Here is a 24,810-nt window from a genome sequence, read left to right on the forward strand (position 1 = left end):
CGGCGGAGCAAACGAGCGGACACGGGAAGAGGAGAGTGTGTGCCGTGCAAGTGTGAAACTGCTGCGCTTTGAACTTTTTTCCTCGCGAGCGTGTGGTTGTCTGGTTGGCGTGGTTCGTGAGACACTGACTTGTGGGCCCTTCACCGCCACGTCACTCAGTTTATCTCGATGGCAGTTGTACGATATTTTGCATATAGACCCCTGTTATGCTACGGATTACCATATACGGACTATATAGAGAGATATCCCATAAGCGATTGACAAGACAAAACAATACATATTTACAAGTAAAAAATAATTTATAAATATTTTTTATATACGTATTCTTAATTATCTAATTATCTAATAGCCAAGGTTAGAAAATAAACTTCGGTAAAAAAACCTCAGAATCAACTCTAAATTTAATCTAAATTTAAGATTAAAATTTTAAATTTTAGCTTATAAGTATAAATAGAAACAAAAACATAAAGGTGTCAAATACAGGCAGAAAAATGATGATAACACAGGAGAAAGATGATGGTGTCGACATTTTATTCTGGTAACTTTTAGACATCCGGGTTACTTCGATTTGAGATGCAAAACCGTATTATCATTCAAAAAGAATTATGCAAGTTATAGACTGACAAAATGTTGCACCACATCAGCTGTAGCTGACTCAAGAATGATTACTACTTAATTAGTTACAAAGAACACAAAAAAATGTATGAGGTGATAAGACTGTAAAACTTGGTTATCTTCTCGTTCCTATATCTCCACTCTACCGAATCGTGCAGGCCATCTTGACTTTCTCCCAGAAAGCTCCAGCACATTGCAGTTTCTCATGAATGGTGATGGGGCCAATGGTCACACCGGAGCTTGTTGTGCAGATCATGTACTGGCAACCAACCCTTGCTCAGAAAGAGGTACAGATGGCCTCCAAGTTGTTCCTTCTGGACCATCCATGAGAGCAATTCCAACGGCAGCCAGTTCTTTTCGGATTTCATCAGATTTTTCGTACTGTTTCGCCTTTCTTGCTGAAGTCCTTTCTTCAATCTTCTGCAGGACCTGATCCTCTGTCATGGAAGCTCTTCTCAGTGCTTTTTCCCGCAGCTGCTGCAGAGCCTGATAATATAGAATTGTTAGTGATGTCTAGTGTGCGGAGAAAAGGTTCAGCTATTCACACATGTTCACTCAAGTTGAATTATAATAAACAGGGTGTGTTGGAATTTGATTACACTCGGCGGTCTATGGGCAGGGATACACCAATTAAGCACTTATAACAGTGGTCACTACAGTATCTCTTTCATTGACAAAGGAAACAGAAGTTTTGAAGATTCATTTGTCCTGAGCTATTCAACCGTGGGAAGCCTTTGCAGTTGCAGCCTCGAACTTAAATAAGGCTGAATTGTAGGCCTAAATTGACCCTATATTGCCTTTTACTTTAAACAGATGCTGCTCGCCTTAACTAGTTGCTTTGAGCAGAGTTCTGAAAACAGGAACTGAGCAAAACAGAAAAAGAAAAGAAGTTGGAGTCCAGTTCCATTTGTTGGCAGAAACCAGCCTATTGCCATATACTGGTTGGTTCTTTGAAAAAAAGGAATTTCAAATATCTCGATTTTGCAGATTTGAGGTTGGGTACTTCGGGAAGATGTAGCATTGTGTTTAAGGGGGTGGAATATATCCTAGAAGACAGGGTCTAGTGAAAAGCTTGCAGGTGTGGTTTGCTCAACTTGCCATCGGACAGTAACATGTAACTTTCTGGCTCTTGGTTTATCGAATACCATAATGTATTAACATGACAACAAAGTGACAAAATACAACATATAGGCAGGCATATGGGCTATAGAAGTGATCAGATAGGGATGGATAATGAGTGTTCACAGAGGAAAGAAAACAAGGTGTGTTCTTCAGCAGAAAAGACATATTCAAACTGATTGACTAGAAAAGATAAAACATAGCACTCACATCATAATAGCTTGATGGAAGTAGCCCTAGGACAGAAAGCACTGCCCTTATTTTCTCTTCCATAGCAGAAAGTGACTCCAGTCGCTTTTCCTGCTTCTTTCCCTGCTCAAACATCAGAGAAAGATCAAGCAATTAGATAGGATTTTACCTGTGGCATAACCTCATAAGAACAGATCAAATCATAGAGCCCTGAAAACCACTAAACTGTATATCCACAAGGTTTTCATTCTATTTACCTTACGAGTATGCAGTAAATCATTCATAACTTTTAGTGGCTCAGAAACAGCAGCCAGTGCTACTGAAGTGTGAAGATCATCAGACATTGAAGCCTCAAATTCATCATGAAGTTTCTGGATAAAATTTGTAGTATTAACAGGTAACGGGTCTCCAGCATTGCTTTGGTGTTGTCGACAATTTTCTTCACAATCTTGTAGTGTCTGTAAATAAATAAATAAACAAGCTCCATGATTTAGAGTTACGGCATAGAAATATCTCCTGAAGCAATAGCAAGAATGGACATTTCATTTCCAGTGACATCACAACTCAAAACGTTAGGGTTTGTCATTCAAATTGAAGCAGCTTTCTGTTCGGAGTTAGGTGAATCAGAAGTTAAGTGATCTAGCTTAGTGATTAAGAAGAAGCAAAAGTCAGGGCTGCCTGGTCAGACCAAGTGTGCAACTATAGCTACACTCCAATGAATTGTAAAGTTAACATGTGATTCCAAATTTTGGGCTTAACCTATGACCACTTTTTAATCAGCTAATACACAAAAAAGCTCAATAAAAAAGGAGACTTCAATTTAAGCAAACCGACTTTTAATTGGAATAGGGCATTGTAGGTCAAGACAAATGCAGATGGCAAGTTGAATAATGATATGTTTGGCTTTCAAAAGATAAAAATATGATACATCTAATATTTTTTTTCCTACAAACTGAACGTGTATCTAAATCTTGTACATGTTTTGGCATAAACATAACCTACACTTATTCTCAAACAAATAAAAAAGTAATGATGCTAATTCATGCATGTCAACTTAAGGCCTATTGCCATTCCCTTTTAGAGAAGCATGGTCACTTTTGGAATATGAGTATGAAAGATACTTTTAATAAGACAAGCCAAACTACATAGGCCTGAATAAGTCCTAGAAGCCAAAGTACAGAGGCCTGGCCAAGAAGGTTCAGGATTACTTTTCCAACACCCATGGTCTGGCCCCGCAGTTTTGCTGGTAGAAATAAAGCCTAGGATTGGTAAAACTAACATGAAAATAAGAAGATATAATATACCTGGTAAGTGTAGTACAATCTGTCTGATGCAACATTAAGCTGTTCTATGGAATAATTGATTGGGGACCTGTAGTGTGTACCAAGTAAAAATATTCTCAAAGCAAGCGGGTGGTACAGTTCTGTAACCTGAGAAAGTAGATAATCTTTGAGAAAAATTAGGCACAGCAATTAGATAGATAAAAGAAAGTTATATTTTCTTACTTTGCGTATAGTGACAAAGTTGCCCAGCGATTTTGACATTTTCTGGCTGTTTACATTGACAAAGCCATTGTGTATCCAGTAACTAATGCTGCTGTCACAACATGCGGCACGGCTCTGAGCAATTTCATTCTCATGGTGTGGAAAGACGAGGTCCTCCCCACCACCATGTATATCAAAAGAGTGGCCCAAGTAATGTGCACTCATGGCACTGCATTCTATGTGCCATCCTGGCCTTCCAAGGCCCCAAGGGCTATCCCAACCTGGCTCCCCATCTTTTGCAGCCTGGAGTAACACAGAATCAACTGACTTGAAACTGAACTCTCTAAAGATATGTTCGTATTGAAATAAATGATCTCTTCAGAGAACAAGAGTACATAATAGATACACGTGCCAAAAAAATCATTATTGAGAACAAGACATATACCTTCCACAGAGCAAAATCAGCTGGGTTCTTCTTCCTCTCATCAACAGCAACCCTTTCACCAGCTCTATTATCATCTAATTTTCGACCAGATAACTCCCCGTATTCAGGGAAATTTTCAACAGAGAAATAAACATCCCCACCAATTATATATGCACAGCCATTATCAAGGATCTGTTTCAAGAAATGTCATAGATAAAATGTCAAGATGTGCAATACATAAAACAGTTATATCATAGAAAGAATACAATGGCAACAACATTTTCATTAAATGCCTTACTTTGGCTATTGCACGTGATTGACAATATTTTGTGGATGTGCTCTAAATATGTAACATTTTGTCATGTGCAGTTGATCAGGTTCCATTATTATTCAAGCTTCCACAGTCACTCGTCAAACTGTCACGCCCGAACGTTGGATGTCTTTAGGCAGGCCTTTTTAAGGAGATGTATCTATTTTGGTATCTTGTCTAGTAAGCAGGCAAGATATTATTTGGATTGATCTTATCAATGATTGTTAGGAGGGCCCTTTACATAAGAGGCACTCTGCTATCATTTGTACTAAATAAGAAATAATAAACATTCAGAATCATTGCTCCTTAGGGCCTGTTTGGATACTCCAGACTTTTTTTAACCCCTGTCACATCGAATGTTTAGACACTAATTAGAAGTATTAAATATAGACTATTAATAAACCCACCCCATACTCTGGACTATTTCGCGAGATGAATCTATTGAGCCTAATTAGTCCATGATTAGCGAATGTGGTGCTACAGTAAACATTTGCTAATCATGGATTAATTAGGCTTAAAAAATTTGTCTAATGAAATAGTCTTTATTTATGCAATTAGTTTTGTTATCAGCTTATATTTAATACTCCTAATTAACGTCTAAACATCCAATGTGACAAAGGAAGTCCCTGGATCCAAACAGCCACTTAGTAGTCCTGTCCCTGACCATTGGGTGCAGCCACCTCCAAAATCCAATGTTTTCCTTGACGAAGACTTTTCTACCTGTATTTCTGTCCGGTATGGCGTCGCGTCGCGTCAGCATAGCGTACCCCAGTTGCTAGTCTGTTCAGAGTCCTCTCGAACCCCGGCTAGGCATCCTCCCGGTAATGCCAGGGGCTACTTCAAGAAATGGAAATTGGCTTTGTTGTGCTGCACGGGCACAGTGACATCTAGCCTATTACGTGTTTTTATTTTGTTGGTTTGAGTTTTGGTGCTCATGTATTATTCTTATCCACATTGAATGTTCTTTGTACAGGAATCACATCATGAACTGGCAATGACAAGAAAGCAACATATTGTCAAGTGTCGATTTAATGATGTGTTATGAATCATTTCTTTCTGGATTAGAGTAGTCAAAATAAGGAACTCTCACAAGCTATTACACAAAATGGTGGATTAATAGGAGAAATAGAAAGGAGCTGCATAACAATAAAACTGAGCACCATAGGAAAAACACCAATGATCCATACTGCAGGTATATTTTACCTGTTTAATCATGTTTATAATCTGATCAATGTGGTCAGAAACACGAGGCTCCACAGATGGTGGTAAACAATGAAGATCAGCCATGTCTGATAGGAAGTCATCAGAGTACCTTTTGCTTAAGCTAAAAGGATCTTCTCCCAATTGATTTGCTCTTGCAATTATCTACAGAATTCCAGAAGTGCAACTCAGGTTTCCTGTGCAGATTAGCAATTGGCACATAAATTTTCTTTCTAGGTGTCCAGGCAAAATATCTTAATACAATTTAGGAGGTAAATATAGTGAAACAAACTTGAAGTTATTAATCTGAAATGAACATAACACTGGTTGCAAGATAAATCAATGTGACACATTTTCTCCGAATTAAAAGGTATATGCTATAATGAGTTTCAAATATGGAAGATTTGCAGGAGGAATATATGTAGCATTAGTAAAATTATCAATAGGTCGTCAGTAAAATTAGTTGTCAGAACTTAATTGGTTGTTTGAAAACAAATTTGACTGAAAAAATTACCTTGTCATCAATGTCAGTAAAATTCCGAACATAGCGCACTTTATGGTCCAAATAAAGCAGGTACCTGTCAGATGTCACAATATATGAGATAAGTATATGAGACTATGAGGTAACATCTGCCAGGAGAAGAAATAAGACAACATACTAAGAGCATGCTGAATGTGAGCAAAAAAACCATAGACATATCATGGCAGGATTCATGGGTGTGAATTTGCTCCTGGGTATGGAGGTTGCTTTACTCTGTTATGCTTCCAGAGCACATTTTCTGCTTCCAGAAGAACTGTTTATACGGGAAGACTTGGATCATTTCACACGAAATACTAATCTCGCAGCATCCTAAACCAAGCTAGTTAAATCGCAAAATGTATCTCAGTGCGTATTCACAAACAATTTTGCAACGGATTTACTGCTATAAACATGTCTCCTCGTTTTCTCCATGTACAATGCTGTTATAGGCCGGTGTAAATTTGTTCAGAGCTCCATAGAACTACTAATTAAGTACTACTCTACATTGGGTGAGTCACAGTTGCACGGTCATATTACTGGAGGTCGAAGATAACGAAAGGGTCGAAATCTGAAGCAGTAATGGAGCTAGGGGAAACCTGTAGAGGACGTCGAAGGCGACGTAGGCGCGGGCGTGGCCGATGTGGCTGTCGTCGTAGGGGGTGACGCCGCAGACGTACATGCCGACCTCCCCGCCGGGAACCCGTGGCTGGAACAGCTCCTTCCGCCGCGACTTCGTGTTGTAGAGCTGCAGCTCCCGGGTCCTCTCCGCGGGCGCGCTGCCATTCGAGGCCGCGGCGCCGGCGGAGGCGGAAAACGCGGCGGATGACGTGGGCTTGGGGCCGGAGTGGGAGTAGAGGCCGTGGGGGCGCAGCAGAGGGGTCAGGGTGAGCGTTTGGCGGTGAGGCAGGCGAGCTCGCGACGGCGAGGAGAGGAGGAGAGGGAGGAGGCTAGCGGCGCGCCTCGCCGCCGCCGCCGCCGCCATCTCGGTCACTCGTCTGTAGGCGCGACGGGGCGATGGGTAGCGGATAGCGTTTCCCTCTTTGCTGATTTTTTTTTGGTTTTTCCAGCGATTTATGCTCTCATCGTTTCGGAGTTAAAACTGCCCAAATTTAAATTTTTTAATTTAATTTTGAGCTTAATTTTATATTTTTTTTATCGTGTATTTTTATAACTTTTGAGTCACTACATACATGTATAAAAATTTTATAAGTAAATTATTTTTTATTTAAAAAACGTGTTTTTGTTTTTTATAAAAAACGAAACGATGGGGCCTTGATTTCTTTTCTCTTTTCTGGAAACGTATAAATAAAAAAGAGAATGCAAACACCTCTCTATGAACAGTCGAGTATGCCGCTTTAAATAAGCGGAAATGGTCGATGAAAATAATAATCGAACACGATACACGCCAGGTCTATATTGCAATTATATAAAACTAGAGTATAATTAATAAATTAAGAAAAAACGATGATACATCTCATTTAAAAAGGACAAACTGTAAAATTGTCATAGGGACCGTTATTGTCCGTCCCAGACTACTCTCCGCCGTCTGTCACGTCAACTTTCCAGCCCATCTAACGGCCCAGGAAAGCCTTCACTCGTCCGGTGTCGCAGCTGGCCCAGCCCACCGTTTGCTGCGTTGCAGGTACAGTCACGTCTTGGCTCATGCAGCACATGGAGGACCCAGTCTATGAAGGGGCCCTTTACCTCAGATGGGCCCATGTGTTCCCACACTTTTGCACTGTTCACGGGTCCCCCCGCTCCTCGTGATTGGCTTTTGTACCAAAAATTGTCGATGCACCAGGTCTTTATGGACCGTTTATGATAAAAGTTTAAATGTGTAGTGTAAAAAAGTCAATGAAAAAGTATTACAAAGAGAAACAAAATTTGTAGCTCTTTGTTCCATCCTCACACCTCTCAAGGGCTCAAGGCAATGGCGTTGTGTTCTGATCTTGCTTTCTTCGTGCGCTGTCATAAACATTTATAGGTTGTTTATTTGTTTAATGTTTATAAAAAAACTTCATACGTATTATTAATCCCTAACTCGGATTGGAGGGATTTTTTTTTGGATTTTTGGAGCAAATAAAATATTTCATGAAATTACTGCATTCCAAAGAAACACCAAGGCTAAGTTTGAGTTAGAGAAAAAGAAGAGGAAAAATAGGATACACAAAGCTATATGAGCTATTAGCGTATGATTAATAATACTAATCATATTAAACATCAAAATATATTAAAACAACTTTTTTAAGTAATTATATATATATATTTATATTTATAAAAAACACATCGTTTAACACATGATTACGGAAAATGATGTTTTAGAAAAAAAAAACATCGCTGCCCAATGATCCCTAAATTAATAATAATACGGCAAGATAAAAAGAACATTTTTTTGACAAAATCTAAATGCTTATATTATATAACAGAATGAATACTGACGATATCTGAGTTTGATAGTTAAGGTTAGAAACCAACACGTAAAACGTAGTAGTGGGCATGTTTAGTTTTGTACAAGGGGTAAACATTAAAGATATCCTAACAAAACATGAATGCCTCTTATTATCTCTTTGCCATCTTATATAATCCACTTTTTCATAACCAAGGGCCTATTTAGCAGCTCTAACTCCTAGATCTTTCTTGGTGATGGAATTCAGACAAACAGTTTAGTTCAACTCGGGAAGTGAAGGGAGTTGGTTGGAGTGATTTGAAAAATGATCTAGAGAGGCATAGTGAGGTTTAGGTTGCTCCACGGCTCCAATCCGTGCTTCACAAGTTATTTTAATAAGTTGGAGTCCTGCTAAACAAACTGCATAGTTTCAATTTTAAAACTTGATTTTGGAGAAGATTTTAGGACTTTTAGGAGTATATAAACTATATTTTCTCTGTCCAAAAATAAATACTTTTTTTATATTCTAAACATTGACTTTTAAACCACTAAATTTATAGATGCAAAAGAATCACTTCATCCGTTTCAAAATATAATAATTGATATGATTTAAATTGTATACCATAATATAAACATGGTTGGATTCTTACGATTTCAATCACTCTAGTAATTCTAGAGCCAATCTGATATTTAGAAATAGAATCTAATTAATTTGAAAGCTCAAAAATTGATCATTAAATGACTAAAATAAAATCTCTTGATATCTCCTTAGACGATATAACTAATATATAGAAATGCTTATATTTTTGAACGGATATAATGACCCATTAATTATTTTAATTGTTTTGTCAAATCTTTAATGCCTAAATTAAACCTACCTCATAAATTTAGACCCTGTTTGGATCCACGTAACTTTTTCAAATCCATGTCACATCGAATGTTTGGACACTAATTAAAAGTATTAAATGTAGACTATTAATAAAACTCATCTCATACTCTTGACTATTTCGTGAAACGAATCTAATGAGCCTAATTAATCCATAATTAGTGAATGTGATACTACAGTAAATATTTACTAATCGTAAATTAATTAGTCATAAAAAATTTGTCTAATAAAATAATATTTATTTATAAAATTGGTTTTGTTATCGGTTTATATTTAATACTTCTAATTAATATCAAACGAAACGATGTAAGGGCCATGATCTGAGAGTGATTAATGATTAAATGGACGAGGTCCATGGAGACAGCGGAGCGTGCCCAATCCTATCGTCTGGCCTGCCTCCCGACCCCTGACCAGAGCAGAGCAGAGCAGAGCAGAGCGAGGAGTCATCACCAGCAGCAAAAGCCAAAGGGCGCGTCGTCCTCACCCCCGCCACAGTAGAGTCGTCAGCGCCGCCCATAACTACGGGAGAGAAGAGAGAAGAGAACCCCGCACCCACGCCGCACGCCTCGCCTCACCAATACCACCGCGGTTTCGCCAACCCACGCCCCCCCCCTCCCCCGGCGGCGCCACCGGATGGACGACGCGTGGCCCGCGCGGTGGCCTCCGCCTCCGCCTCCGGCACCGGCACCCGCGGCGCCGAACCAGGTGTGCTTCGGTGGCGGCATCATGCCGGTGTTCTCTGGGTGGTTGGATTTGTGGATGTGGAGTGCGGGGGTTTACGAGGGGTTTTGCTCGACCCCCGACCACTCGCTCCGTGCGTGGAGGCGGTTTTTTTGGCGTTGTGACTTGTAGGATTGGTGGTGCCATCCGCCATTTGTTTTCTGGAATCGAAATGCTGTGTGGAGTTGAGGTTGAATTTTTTTTTTTGTTGAGATGGAGATGCTCATATGGCGTCATTGCACTGTAGATTGACACGGCCAATCTGCGGTACCTCCTCCGCCCCTTCGCCGCACAGCAGGAAGCCGCCGGTGGGGCGGCGCCGGCGCCGGAGCAGCTGGCCGCAAACCACCCGGGCTCGCAGTACGGCCAACCCGCGAGAGCGGCTGCGGCGCCGAGCAACTCATTGCTTGCTCAAGTGTCTGGGAATCATCCCCACGCTAGCCATATGCCTGACCTAAAGGCGTTGTTTGGCATGCCAAATGGGAACAATGCTGCCAGTGTCATTGATCTTACTCGCGCTTCGCCGCCCAGAGGCGTGGAGCCTCTGCTGAAGCATCCGAGACATGGCTTGGCAGCTAGCAGCAGCGTTGAGCAGACAACCAGCTTGGGGGCGCTGTTTCAAAACACAAGTGCTAATGCACCGGTTAGTTTCGCAGGAAAATGTTCAGTAAACAATGGTATGGTTCCAGACTTCGAGTCTGTACTCTGTACTATAGTAGTGTCCTCAATGCTACAATTTCTGTCTCGGTGTTGTAGTCTCTTACTGTTAGTGCTTATTTGGACATGCAGGGATATCCCAAGGTGCCAGCCAGTTTCAGAACTCAAGCACATGCACAATGCAGAAATCGCCAACCAAATCGACCCCCTGCCATCAACCTGCGCTTCTAGGGGATCAGATTCGCGTCTCCTGTCTGAATGTTGGTGGGTTCAACTTGAAACAATTATCTGCAACCTAGATTGACTACCCTCTGTCATGGCCTCATGAGGGAGGTGGTCATTGAATGGCTAGTTACAGTAAGCATTTTTTACCCTTTCAAAAACCTGTATCTGGAATGGCCTAAATAGAGAACCCAGCCATTGAACTATGTCTGATGAGTGGCATGTTAAAAGTTTTACACCCATGGAAATAAAAAAAGGTTTTCTGCCTCTTGCTTTTGCAGATACATCATGTAGTTCTGAAATTACTGCTTTGTATTATAGCTTCATAATATGGGTTCTGTTGCTTAATTTGTTAGATTTTTGTTACAAAACAAGTTATTTGATCAAGTCAATGCAACAAAACAGCCATGGTTAATTCCCCTCATTGCAGCCCATGAATTGCCTTCATGCAAGGGAATAAACTATCTTAATTGCAGCCCATAATGTGCCTTCATGCAAGGAAATAAACCAGCCCATAAACAAGACTCTAAATCAGCCATATTCATATGTATTGATGGTGTTTATGAATTTGTAACAGCCCACAATTAGTGGGCTGGAAATCTCCCTATATAAGGAGTTGTTTGGATTAATGAAAATGACAAGTGACTCTCTATTCAGCTCTCTACATTTGTCTCTATCTCACAATTTCTAACATGTTATCAACCGCTCTAACTAGTTGAGCAAAACAACTAAGAGAAGGGTAAGAATGGATAGAGATTTGCCGGTTCCTGTTGATGCTAACTCTTCTCTCCCTCGTAATCTCCGCGCACATCAACTGTGGCGCCTCATGCACCAGCAGCTAGACGAGCTCCTCCGGGCTCCGGTGCGTCGTCTTCGACATCGCAGGGACCAGGAGCCATGGCCGGTGAAGCCTGCGGTACGGCCCTTGCGATGTCGAAGACGACGCACTAGAGCCCGAAGGCGCTCGTCAAGCTGCTGGTGCATGAGGCGCTGCAGTTGATGAGCACGGAGATTGTGAGGGAGAAATGAGTCGGCATCAATAGGAATTGGTAAATTTTGAGCCATTTTTACCCTTGTCAGCGTTTCCGTACTCAACTGATTAGAGCGTGCTTGATAATGTGTTAGAGAATGTAAGATAGAGGCAAGAGAATGAGCTGAGAATTGTGTGTCACTTGTATCCATTCCATTGATCCAAATGTCTCCTTATATAGGGAGATAACAACCCACTAAATGTGGGCAATTACAAAATTTTTAAACACTATCAATACACATGAATATGGCTGATTTAGGGGCTTGTTTATGGGCTGGCTATTCCCTTGCATGAAGGCAAATTATGGGCTGCAATTAGACTAATTTATTCCCTTGCATGAAGGCAATTCATGGGCTGCAATTAGGGGAATTAACCATGGCTGTTTTGTTGCATTGACTTGATCAAATAACTTGTTTTGTAACAATTTTAATGGTGATGGAGCTCTTATGCAGAGTTATTTTTAATTAAATATTAGAACAGCTAGATAGTTTTGGTAAAAGTGTTCCACCTGCTGCTTTGATCCATTATGACCATACATCAGTTTTTGTACTTAATCCTTCTGACATGCCTTTGTCATATAAACAGGTGGAGAATTCTTTGTGGGTGGAGCTGGGATTTTTGGAGTCTGTTGCTTTTGTCATCGACTGAGAATGTCTGTGGCCAAGTTCTGTGAGGTACTATGTGAATTTATGATTGTTATGCTGATTCTCCATTTAGGCACTATTACAGAAGGTCTTACTGATAAAAGCTATATACACTTGTTGTCGTAGCATTCAGGAGGACCTGCAGAAAAAGCTGGCGAAATTGTCGTCATGGATAATGGCATGACTATCGGACAATGGCTCAAATACTGCATGGGGGTGAGAATTTTATCTTGTTCTGGTTTGATCTATTAATTTCAGTTGTTAAGTATCTGAGAATAATCACATACTGGATTTGGCTGTTTAAATGTAACATGTAGGCACCTAGTACAATAATAGTTGTGCCAGCAGGCAGTTTGATGTGGGTCACAAAGTGACTAGTTGTCAATGGTGTACTACTGGATAGAAATAAAGTGACTCTTTTTTTACCACATGTAAAAGCCCAAGCTCTATCTTCTAGCAAGTAATTTTAACTACATTAATCAGTTGCTGGTGCAGCAGGAAAAGAACTGAAGAATACTTTAGTAGTATTTTATGCATTATATCCTGGAAAATCTTATCAAATGTAGTCTGTAGTAACACTTACATATATCATTTAAAGTTTTTCTTTGTTTAACTCTGCAATGGAGGCATTGTAATCTTCTGTGCTTTAGAAGTAATGATAGTTCTCGTTGCAATGATACTGCAATAGGCTTAAGGACACCAGAGATATTTTCTATCAGATATTGGTAGCTCACAACTACCTCACATGGCATGCTTCTTAACTCGTTGATTTCCTAAACCCTCATCGTCCACCACTCCACCTTTTCGTTTCATACATCTTGAACTTTCTTATGTGTAGTATTGTGTTCCATCTTGTAAGTATTTTGCATATTTTGTTAATGAACACCAGAAAGCTTATTGAAATACATTTTCTTCGCACATTCACTTCCAGCGTGCCCTGATCATATAACAGCCACTCCATATCGTTTATCAGCTGTTATATTTTCCCCTTCTTGTTACATCTAGGTTGGATCATCCATTTCTGATGCTAAATGGGACTGGCCAGAATGGGCACATATGAGATATTCTCCAGAAGAATTGTGGACAAAAAATCTCCTTATAGCAAACAGTAACATGGAAAAAACAGGGTTATTCAGTGGACATGGAAACAACACAGGGCCTATAGACAATCCAGTTTATTCCAGTGATATGCACAATGAGGTTGGGGGATTAACTTCTGTCGAGAAGTTAGTGAATAAACCAGATGAAACATATTATAGAAAGAGTGTTGGTTTACATGAAGCTTTCACAAAGAAACCAGCTTTGCAGCAGAGTTCAAAACTAAATTTAGCAAATCATACTATTCATGACATGAACCTGAACTCTATTAGAACACCAAAGGTACGAACGTGTTCAACTGCAAACATGGGGATAACTTACAGTAGAAATCATTTGGCACATGATTATGCAAATCTTTTGGAGAAAAACTTAAATAACTTGTCTCGTAGTTCTGGTCCTAGTTCTACAAGGGTTTCACGCAATGATAATAGGGCATGCATGCCTGATATACCCCGCAAAATATTTCAAGATGGTTCAGGCAGAGCATCAAACACTGAGTTGAAGCTGGGGCAATCATCTTATCATCAATCTATGACTACCCTATTTCCATCAGTGCAGTCGACAATAATCGAATTTCAGAAACCTCAGGAGCACCTGCAATTCACAACTCCAAGTGAGTTTTCCTATTATTAGCTGTAATTGTTTTGTTCTCTGCATTATCATTTGGCTAGAACTTAGTAACTTGTATTCCCTCCAGTCAAAATATTTGTCTTTTAGGACAAGATTGGTCAAACTTCTAAAATTTTGACAACCAATTTTATGTTAGAATAAATTTATAAAATCTGATAAGATTATGATATTATGATAGTACTTTTCGAGGCAAGTCTATGTATACCATTTATTTTGTATTTAAACCAAGCATTTACTCCCTCCGGTTCTATAATTCTTGTCGTTTTGAATAATGGTGTGGTCAATTAATAACTTTTAAAATATGTAGTCTGAGATTACTAGGACAACATGTATAGGTGAGTCATAAAGCGTATTTTAATAAAAGCAAACATTTATTTATTTGTTAAATATATATTTAATAGAAAATCACGGTCAAATATAGATTTAGAAGACCGTGATGTTGTCCAAAACGACAAGAATTATCAAACTGGAGGAAGTAAGAAATTATTGATGGTTACAATTTTAAAGGTCTGACCAAATCTTGTCCTAAATTACATATTTTTGACCGGAGGGAATAATTGTTAACTATTATTAAGGTACATATGTAGTTTTGTATGTTTGCTGATTAGATATGCCAAGAGCTTGTTATGCTAGGTGCGGAATACATAAAACGAAAAAAAACACCACAACAAGCTGCTAGTGCTATCACAATGAATGTGAGTTTTGGTATGATTTATAACACCATAGAAACACAGTTATGCTTAATTCTTTCTTAGCGTAAAACGAGAGCATTTCCCTGTAATGTTCATATAATGTCAGAATCACTTGGTGCAGATGCTTATCCAAAGCAAACTACCAATGCCAACAAAACTATAGAAAGCATTGATCCATCATTTAGCACGGGGAATAGGAAACGACCACTTGAAGTTGCTAATGGAACCAGCCATTCTGAACTCAATGAGGTTACAGTTGACACGGCAAAGAATTCATTTATTTCATTATTTCTTTCACATCTTGAGAGAAATAGTACATCTGAGTCCATTGATGATGTTCTCAACAGTAATGAGCATTACCTTCTTAAGGCTCCAGATGTTGCATATAGTTCTGATCATTTAAAAGCTGCAAGTACACAGGTTGAGACAAGGGCAAATGATAATCAGTTGAAGTTGACCCCGGCCATTATTCATACAAAAAGGATATCAAATGGCAGGTCTCTTCCAGTGGCATCCAAGGGATATGTCCATCAAGATGTACTTCATGGAAATAGTCAGGAGCCTTCATTAAATGGTGACTGCCTTCCACAATTGCTGCCTAGTCAACCTAATGCTGGAATCTCCAAAATTTGCACAGAAGTTTCTTCTCCTGTGAATTGCAGGTGTTGTAATCATGTTGCTGACAAATCCCATCTTGCACATGCTGAGACTAGGGCTCCCTGTTTGTATGATAGAACGGTAAGTTGATCTTACACTTTTACATAGCACAAAGTGGTCCATCACCACTGCCAACCACCGAAATGTCTTTTGATTCGACAAGCATTATGTGCAGGCCAGGAGATATATGTCTTTTGATTGTGCAGATGACTTGTGCACACACAAAAGTTTGAGAGCTACCAAAATTAGTTGTCAGTGTGGAAAAGCCTTCTGTTATACACCTAGTGAGTTTCTACCTAGTTTTGGCCAAAATGATCAATCCTCACTAGGAAAACCAATACATAGATGCTGTTGCAAAGCTCAGGAAGATTCTTCCAACCTTGGTTTTAGAGCTGGCAATTTCTGCCGATCTCATTTCTGTAATGATGGTGCTCCAGTTCCAGACCATAGGTCTATTGTCGAAGGTTAGTTTCTTCACAATGGAAGTGATAATATATAAAACACTTATTTCTGATTGTTTCCTTGAATTTTGTATTGTTTTAATTCAGTGGCATTCTTTCTCATATTCCAGGGCTAGATGGAGCGCGTACATGCTCTACTTTCATACCAAGATCTTCATTATGTTCTAGAGAGCTTATGTTGCAGTCCTGTTGCCAAGCGTGTCCCATTGATGGGTTTCACTACAGAAGGTATTTTGATTTACTCAAGTGTTTTCTTATCTTGAATTCCATTCTGACTGGTTGCTGGTATCACATAACAAACCTTTGTTTTTCTCCATTACATGCCATGGACCATTTTAGTTCCATCACTGCTACCAAGATTTCACTCTTCACACATTCAATTCCAGCCTCAATTCTGATCCTAATGGTTCTAATAGATGACACTGCCTAGTGTATGTATAATGCTAATTTGGCCTGATAGCACATGTTATGTCCTGTTCTTAGCAATGCTCTTAAAACCAGCCTTTTAATTAACTTGAGACGAGTACTGGAAAATGAGTAGGCGCCCTGTCAAACAGGTTGTATACATGAGCTTTCTTCTCTGTTTCCATTTGAGATTATGCTTGTGTGTTGTTTCACACCATTACATGATAACTTGATAACATCAGTTTTTGCTGAAGGTTACATGGTTTTCAAGGAAATGAACATTAGATATTTATCTGATGCTATATCTGTATACACATGGCAGATTTAGCATACATGCACTATCATGCAAAATGTGCTCTTGAAGCTATCTCTGTGCTCCTTTTCACGTTCTTTTGTTACGATTGCAGTTCTATGGGGCATACAGCCAACAGTTTGACTAAGAACCCTCTTGTCGAAGCACCTAATACTACAGAACATAGTCCTTGTCAGGATGGAAAATGCAGCTGCTCTTTAGTCCCGAAATGTTTGGTAGGTTATGGATTTAGAAAGCAATGTGTTGCCAGAATCGACCAAACTGATCATATAGTACAAAAGAGCAAGGATGGGGATGTGCAAGCGGCTGCCAGATGTTGCACACTAGGGGAGAGTGAAAAGTTAATATGCCAGTGCTCAAGCGAGATAATTGCTAGAAGAAATGACTCTTTCCAGAACGAGATATCTAACAAAGTATTGAACCGACCTTATGTTCCTATATCAGAGCAGCTGAAGAATGTAACAGAAGCATCAGCCGTAGGTGACCATTGGCCCTATGAAACTGCAAGAGAGAAAGAGAGTGCCCGTAGAGATTCTGGAATATTTAAAGAACTAAAATCTGGTTTCTCTTCTGGATTCTCCAGCGATGTTGTGACAAAGTTTTCTGCATCACCTGATGGGAACAATATATCATCATGTACCGCTAAGTATGGTTTTGAACATAAAAATTATGTATTTGATGAAGGGTCAAGAATTGAGAAATGTTCCTCATCCAGCTATGTGCCTATCAGTACAGGATGTGAAGAAGCCCAAAATAGCTTCTCTAGATTTCACTTGAAGCCATCTTTAGTGAAGAACAAAAATAATAAAATTTCTGAGGGAAGTAAACGGAAAGAACATGAGAATGAGGGACAATGTTCTGAAACGCCAAAGAAAACACGAACATTGGAGTGCTGTGCAAAGCAATCAGAATCTGATGACTATATTATGAAAATTAATCTGTCATCTCTTGAAGGGGATTCTCAACCACGGCATGAGGCTGTTCCATTTTCACGCAGGGTATCAAAAACCAAGAGGAAACATCCTCCCATGCGTCTGAATAAACATGTGAAATGGCTTCACAAAAACTACAAAGTTCTCGATGTTGATGATGAACGGTCAGATAACAAGGGCATTTTGGTTGGAGAATCAAATTCCTCTGATAGAGAAAAGCAAGAAGATGATGTGACCACTTCGGCTAGAACAAAATGCCAACAGCAAGGGAGTCGATTGTTTGCTCGCAAACTGCCAAAATATGTGTCTCTAAATGGCATTGTAAATGAACCTAATAGTGAAGATGCTTGCAGTGGGAGTGCCAGTATCGATTCTAGTTTGATTGCTACAGGAATAACAAATGATAATCGGAAATCTCCCAAAATTGTTCCACTCAGTCTGATTCTTAAAAAGGCTAAGAGATGTCGTACAGTCAAATCCCTCGGTAAGACAGAACATGCCCATTTTTCTGAGGAAAAGAGCTCAGATTGTTCTGTAGATAAATCTTCCTCTAGCAACAGAAGTTTCAGTTCACAAGATGAGCTGTGGTCTCCCAAAAATAATAGGTATTCATGTAATGCCTCGAGGCCACACGTCAAGTCTGACCACCAAAATCCCTGCCATGGTATATCTCTGAAAACTCCTTTATAAATAGTATTGGCATATAACTGAGTAACTTGGTGTGTTCCTTTTAGAAGAATGGAATTGACAAAAAACGAATCTCTCATTTTCAGTACTTGAAGAAGATGAGCTTCTTAGCCTTGCAGATATTGGGACAAGTCAGCTGTCAGCGTCAAGAAGTAGAGGTAGGAGTTTAGGACATGGACAACCATGGTATATTTGGTTAAATTTATTTTTTATTTATTGGAAACATTGATTTCTTTTTTGTAAGACTGATTCACTATGTGACATTACTGATTAACTGTAACACGATCATTAGTTGTTATCTTTACAGAGAAACTATATCGCATGCATTAGCAAACACCTCATCTGCTTAATTTCCACATGAGATGCTAAAGAAGCCTTGTTTTACCAACACAATATGCCAACAATATGCAGGAATAAAGACTCGAAGAGCATGCATATCTCTTAATAGGATGGAGAGGTGTGAAGAATTTACAAATGAATCAGCATGCAGTTCTTGTGGAGATAAACACAGTGCGGTTCAAGTCTGTGAAGCTAAATTTGAAAGGTTGTAACTCCAGATGCGTTCTTCAGATTTGCTTAGAAGGATATTTTCCATTGAAAATATTCCATATTTATTAATTTATCTTGCTACACAGACTGATCTGACAAAGTTCTGCATAATTCCTTGTACAGATATGCACAAAGGCCTAGTTTAGATGCTTCATGTTGTGTTTGTGGTATCTCAAACCTGGAGCCTTGCAATCAGTTGATAGAGTGCAGCAAGTGCTTTATCAAGGTTTGTCATATTGCCTTACCTGAACTTAATACTGCAGTCTATTCACACAGAGGCTTGCATTTTTTTCTGTAGGTCCACCAAGCTTGCTATGGTGTTCTAAAAGTTCCAAGAGGACAATGGTTCTGTAGGCCCTGCAAGATCAATATACATGACACAGTAAGAAAAATCAGTTGCAGAACCATTTTTTAAAAAGTATTTATAGGGCATAATGTAGGCTAGAACAGCCATCTTTGTGCTGACTCACAAACCGGTGTGTTCCATATATGCATACTAGCATGGGCAAGCATTATAGATTTTTTGACCAATTATTGATCCTTGAAGTACCTTTTAGGGATATGCTGCTGGTATAGATATATGAATGCTGCACCAACCTGCATGGAAAATAATTGGTCAAAACTGAGCTTACTAACACTAACTTGCTCCATTTTAGCTACATCTAGTCAGTAATTAGTAGTGACTGATTGTGTAGCAGTCTCACCTTATGTTTTATTCTGCCAGGTCTGTGTCATATGTGGTTATGGAGGTGGAGCTATGACAAGGGCATTGAAAGCCAAGAATATTCTCAAAAGCTTACTGTGGGGTATTGCAACCACAAGAAGATCAGATAAATATGCTTATTCATCAGGAAATGGGAACAGTGAATGTACAAGTTCGTTCCATGGGGAATATGTCAGGCATGATTCGTTTCATGGACCCAGATCAAGAAGCTTCAATACCATATCTTCTATTGATATGGAAGAAGCTTCAATTGGTAGTGCACTTGGGAACATTACAAGCCAGTCGTGGACCTCTAATCCCAATTCCAGTTTATTTGGTCCACGAACAAGGCAGTGGGTTCATGTGGTCTGTGGGTTGTGGACACCTGGTACAGAATGCCCAAATGCAATCACAATGAGTGCTTTTGATATATCGGGTGCTTCACCTGCCAAAAGAAATACTGTGAGTTCCCTAGGTGCATGGTCTTATGAATTTTCATCCAAACACTATTTTTCCCTTGTAAAGTGAAAGCACGTCCAAGGCCAGCACCTGGCATTGGTCAATGATCATGAGTTTCATTTCATCTTTAGTCATTGAATCACCTACAAGTATCTCCTGCACCAGATTATTTTGTCCTATTGAGCTCAATCTAGACCTTGATTATTGCAAATGTTTTCGTCATCAGGAATGCTCAATCTGTAACAGAACTGGTGGCTCATTTATGGGGTGTCGAGATGTACATTGTTCAGTTCTCTTTCATCCTTGGTGTGCCCATCAGAAGGTATGATATCTACTCACAATAAACTTTTCGTCAAGGGTAACCTATATATCATCACATTGGCTTACTGCATGCCCATAAGAAATGTTCTGCACTCTTGGACCTCTTGGTAACAACTTATTGTTGTCTCTACACTATTTAAATCTGTACGTTGCTCATGATATCTCAATAGGGTTTGTTGCAAAGTGAGCCAGAAGGTGAGCATAACGAAAATGTTGGTTTTTATGGGAGATGCCTGGATCATGCTATGCTTGGTTCTAATCATGTGAAACTAAAGGAGTGCTTGAAAATCAATGACTGGACATGTGCACGTACAGAGGTAATTTATCTGGTTTGGAGTATCTTTGTACTGCTTGAAGAATCAGAATCCTAAAAGTTAACAACTACCTTCGTCATTCTTTTTAAACAGGGTTTTGGAGGCCGAAAGGGAGACTGGTTTGATGCTAATCGTAGCAAGAAACCAGAAGAGAAGTTCGGTGAGTGCAGTGTTTCCCAAGAACAGATCAATGCTTGGGTACGCATAAATGGATCGAAATCTTGCATGAGAGGACAGGTTACTCCTAATCTTTCATTTCATTGCAGTTGGTTATCTTCAATATAGTACATTGTAATCTGTGTATTAGGGAGGTACCACCGTACCAAAGCTTGCAGTATATAATGGATGAGCTGTTTACCTGTCCTCATTCTCATTTTAGAAGGAGTATGTCCATTATAAGCAGTTAAAGGGATGGAAGCATTTGGTAGTGTACAAATCTGGAATTCATGGGCTTGGTCTCTACACATCAGAGTTTATTCCACGTGGCTCTATGGTAACTCATCAGTTCTGCTTTCCTGTATCATGCACTGACATAAGAACTTAGCAAATGAAGAAATTCTTAAGTTCTGCATGAAAATATTTCAGGTTGTAGAGTATGTTGGTGAAATTGTTGGGCAATATGTTGCTGACAAAAGAGAGATTGAATACCAATCTGGGAAACGGCAACAATACAAGAGTGCATGTTACTTCTTCAAGATTGACAAGGAACATATCATCGATGCCACCCGCAAGGGTGGGATCGCAAGATTCATCAATCACTCTTGCCAAGTAGTAACAATAATGCTCATCTGTGTCTTTTCTGTCCATTTATAACTGAGCATTTTTCTAATGCATGTTTTATTTTCTTTCAATCTATGTTGGATCAGCCAAACTGTGTTGCAAAAATAATCTCCGTAAGGAACGAGAAGAAGGTATGCTGTCCTTTCGAAATGTCCGCTTCAACACTTCACCTTGCAAATTTATCCGTATCAATTCTAACATGTTTTTATTGTCGTCCAGGTAGTGTTCTTCGCGGAACGCCACATAAATCCAGGGGAAGAAATTACGTACGATTATCATTTCAACCGAGAAGATGAAGGGCATAGGATCCCCTGCTTCTGTAGATCATTAGGCTGCAGGAGATATCTGAACTAAGATACTTACTATCGTATTGTCTTATTGTTGTTGGTGTTGTGTTGTCTATTCAACATTGTAATGCGCGCACTGTGTATATGAATAAACTGTAGGGACTTCCTCTGATAATTCATGTTTCAAAAAAAAAAGAAAAAAAAAAAGAACATCCAATGAATCTGTGATACTAGTGTCTGAAGGTGATGATTAATCAGGGGAGCATGAGAGTAACCAACCATCAAAACAATTTCCTACAAATTTCCCTTCTTGGACTGAACAAATCTCTTATGAAATGTTTTGGTCCCAGAGTAACAAATCATGAAATGCGAGCCATATGGATATCAATGTGCAACTTCACATTTGATTTCGAATCGCATGCTATATCAACAAAATACTCATCAAATAAGTGTGCAGGCTATTTTGAACGTACAGTACTCTTTGTTCTACTACTATTTTGTTGGGTGTAGGCAGTTGTAAAGAAAATCTGAAACGACCTGGGAAGTTCCCTTTTTTTTTCTTTTTTTGCCTGGAATGACCGAAGGAGGTCATTGCAATATCCTCTCAAGCAACTGACTGGAACAATGGATACGATAGGTGGTGTAACCAACATGTATGAGCCATTCCAATTGGATGCTGGGCCATGAACAGAAACTGAAGCCAAAATTTGCGTGATAATCCTATGAACTTGGATTAGTCTTATATTATGGAGTTGGGAACTAAGAGGCATTATCTAATTAGATGTGTTAATCTTTCATGCCCTTCTATACAGCTGTTGTGCATGATTGGATGTCTCTGGCCTACATTTTAAATGTGCCTCTTGCTTGTCAAGGTTTTATTTCATAAGCCAATTATCGCTCTAGTATCAATCTGTTCCATATGTTTTTACTCTATAATTTTGTTTCAGGAACAAAGGGCAAAGCTCCTATTATCGATCCATTCCTGCTAAAAAATGACCCACGACTCATGAGCCAGCAGAGGAGAAACTTTACAAAAGACCATTTCATACACCAACTTTTCTCGCATAAAGATCAAGGACCTGCAACGCAAGGGTTCAAAGCCTTCATAATTCACAGAAAATTCATAATACAACCCAGGTCCAATATAACAATTGAACCTTGAAACACTACAAACATCAAAGAAATCAAACACAAAAGACACCAATTACATCCACTTGTATTATCAATCGTAGGTCGGATTCAAGAAAGGATTCTTCTGATCATAGAAAGGGTTTGTGAAGTGTTGACTGCCGCTAAGACTGTCATGAACCTTTCCCTCCTTCACTGCGGCCCTCGGGTTGAAGTTCTCGTCATGGTTGTCTCCAAAAGCCACCCAGCCGTCACCGCCGGCGATGTCCCTCTGCTTCTCCATCTCTTCGACGTGCTCCTTGAACTCTTTCTTCGCGGCGTCGATCACGTTGTCTCCGTGTTCATCACACCATGCCCTGCGCAAAACAGATACTATCATCTTAGAATTTCTCAACCGTGCTGTTAATCTGAATGATGACTGAACCGTGAAGTTTCTCAGTACTTGGGGAAGAAGGTCTTGAGGTCAGATTTGTCCACTGGAAGCTTTGTTGAGATGGCCTCAATTTGCTGATCCCTACATGACGCCAAGAACAGAGACATTCAGACACTCCAAATAACAGTGATTGATCCAGAGTTACATTGCCAAACTGAAAGATGGAGACTTACGAAAAGTTCAGGTTTCGGTTGGTAGATGATAACTCAGCCTGAATCCTTGACAGCTCTTTCTTTGTGTTCTCCACCAAAACCTTCAGTAAGTTCAGATACAAAAAGCACAATTCAGTTCAGTAAATCTAGTACCAACCAATGAGCAATGGCTGCTATTTTGATCGCTGAAACAGAACATGATGGAGAGAGATCAGCCAGCCAGTTTGCTCTACCTTATCATTATTCACCAAATTGGAAGCGGAATCATCGGCGTCGGTGGCCGTGCGCAGCGTCTTCTTGGCCCTCTTTGCATCCTTGGCAACGGCGGGGCTCGCCTCAAGCCGGCACTCACTGTACGACGACCGCGGGGCAGCGCATTCCGGCCGCTCACCGCCGGCCATCGCCTCATCATTGCCTGCCTTCTTCCACTTCTTGAGGCCATCGAACCCCCATGAGCTCTTCTTCTTGCCCTTCACCGCATCCTTCTCCTCTGTGCCTTCCATGGACGCCGCGGGCTCCTTGTTCTCACTGCCATGGTTGCCGCCGCCGTTCTGGAAGATTGCTGTTAGGTGCCTCCTCTTCCCCTTCTCGGCCTTCCCGGAGGGCATCGCCTCCGACGGCGAGCTCTCAGCCATGAGGACGGATGCGGCGTTCTTGCTGTTGTTCTGGTCGACTTGGGCTAGCGGTGGCCTTGGCGCGCCGCTCGCGTCATGCTCCTTCTTGCCTCTGGTTTTCCATGGCGGGACGAAGGACTTGTGTTTTGTCTTGTCGGAGACCGGTGCGGCGGGTGGCGGGTCCCGGAGGTCGATCTCCGACCACTCCTCCAGAGACGTTGACGGAGCTGGTGCCGCCGAGCCGCCGTCACCGACGTCCGCGTCAGGGCATTCGACCACAACCCCGAACGCCGCGAGACGCTGCACGAGTGGCCTCTTGGTGGAGTTGTACTCAGCCGGCGAGATGCACTTGGCGTACAAGAGCTCCTGCAATCGAGGGGGGGAAGGGACTGAGATGCATATATGACTCCAGGTGGACGGAGGGAGGTAGAAGACGATATACTCTACCTGGAGGAAGAGGAGCTTGTCGCGGAGGATGGCCGGCGGGTCGGGGTGCGCGGCGGGGGCGGCGAGGGTGTCCAGCATGCCGGTGCGGAAGGCGTCGACGTCGGAGGCCTGGACGATGCCCTCGCGGTGGAGCGCGGAGAGGTGGAGGATGCGGTGGAACGAGTCCTGCTGCCACTTGAGCGCGTCGGCGTGGCGCCGGGCCGCGGCCTGGTCGGCGGTGAGGCGGCGCCCCGCCCTGAAGCCGAAGGGGAGTATGGACTTGCAGAGCGACGCGATGGTGTCCTGCAGGCCCGAGTAGTACGTCGGCGTGTACGTGTACCCCATCGCCGTCGGCGCGGCGAG

The 24,810-nt window shown here is 40.8% G+C and overlaps 3 protein-coding genes across 5 annotated transcripts; 1 reads left to right on the forward strand and 2 right to left on the reverse strand.

Annotated features, from left to right (window-relative positions):
- Window positions 1–565: 565 nt before the first annotated feature.
- On the reverse strand, window positions 566–6,910 carry LOC102705464 (cysteine--tRNA ligase CPS1 homolog, chloroplastic/mitochondrial). The gene is made up of 9 exons (XM_006661464.3): window positions 6,458–6,910; window positions 5,856–5,919; window positions 5,345–5,506; window positions 3,853–4,023; window positions 3,429–3,710; window positions 3,228–3,353; window positions 2,181–2,381; window positions 1,945–2,046; window positions 566–1,101 (listed from the first exon to the last, which is right to left on the reverse strand). The coding sequence occupies exons 1-9, from the start codon at window positions 6,841–6,843 to the stop codon at window positions 868–870; spliced, it is 1,728 nt and encodes a 575-aa protein (XP_006661527.1). The 5' UTR covers window positions 6,844–6,910; the 3' UTR covers window positions 566–867.
- A 2,760-nt stretch (window positions 6,911–9,670) lies between these two features.
- LOC102721579 lies at window positions 9,671–21,889 on the forward strand. Of its 3 annotated transcripts, none has more exons than XM_040527399.1 (22): window positions 9,671–9,838; window positions 10,101–10,530; window positions 10,643–10,774; window positions 12,348–12,436; window positions 12,533–12,622; window positions 13,412–14,117; window positions 14,948–15,564; window positions 15,659–15,947; window positions 16,055–16,172; window positions 16,757–18,258; window positions 18,368–18,439; window positions 18,693–18,825; window positions 18,954–19,056; window positions 19,129–19,212; window positions 19,555–19,995; window positions 20,219–20,314; window positions 20,484–20,630; window positions 20,721–20,864; window positions 21,010–21,120; window positions 21,213–21,395; window positions 21,494–21,538; window positions 21,627–21,889. In XM_040527399.1, the coding sequence occupies exons 1-22, from the start codon at window positions 9,767–9,769 to the stop codon at window positions 21,759–21,761; spliced, it is 5,739 nt and encodes a 1,912-aa protein (XP_040383333.1). In that variant the 5' UTR covers window positions 9,671–9,766; the 3' UTR covers window positions 21,762–21,889. The 3 variants fall into 3 exon arrangements, with proteins under 3 accessions (XP_040383333.1, XP_040383332.1, XP_006660963.1); XM_040527398.1 differs by having other exon boundaries at window positions 9,673–9,838; window positions 21,007–21,120; XM_006660900.2 differs by lacking the exons at window positions 9,671–9,838; window positions 10,101–10,530 and having other exon boundaries at window positions 10,697–10,867; window positions 21,007–21,120.
- An 807-nt stretch (window positions 21,890–22,696) lies between these two features.
- On the reverse strand, window positions 22,697–24,810 carry LOC102705749. The gene is made up of 5 exons (XM_040527730.1): window positions 24,469–24,810; window positions 23,641–24,387; window positions 23,429–23,508; window positions 23,265–23,336; window positions 22,697–23,178 (listed from the first exon to the last, which is right to left on the reverse strand). Exons 1-5 carry the CDS (start codon window positions 24,790–24,792, stop codon window positions 22,917–22,919), a joined length of 1,485 nt encoding a protein of 494 aa, XP_040383664.1. The 5' UTR covers window positions 24,793–24,810; the 3' UTR covers window positions 22,697–22,916.

Source organism: Oryza brachyantha, chromosome 9 (genome assembly GCF_000231095.2).
Source record: "Oryza brachyantha chromosome 9, ObraRS2, whole genome shotgun sequence".
NCBI classification, from domain to species: Eukaryota; Viridiplantae; Streptophyta; class Magnoliopsida; order Poales; family Poaceae; genus Oryza; species Oryza brachyantha.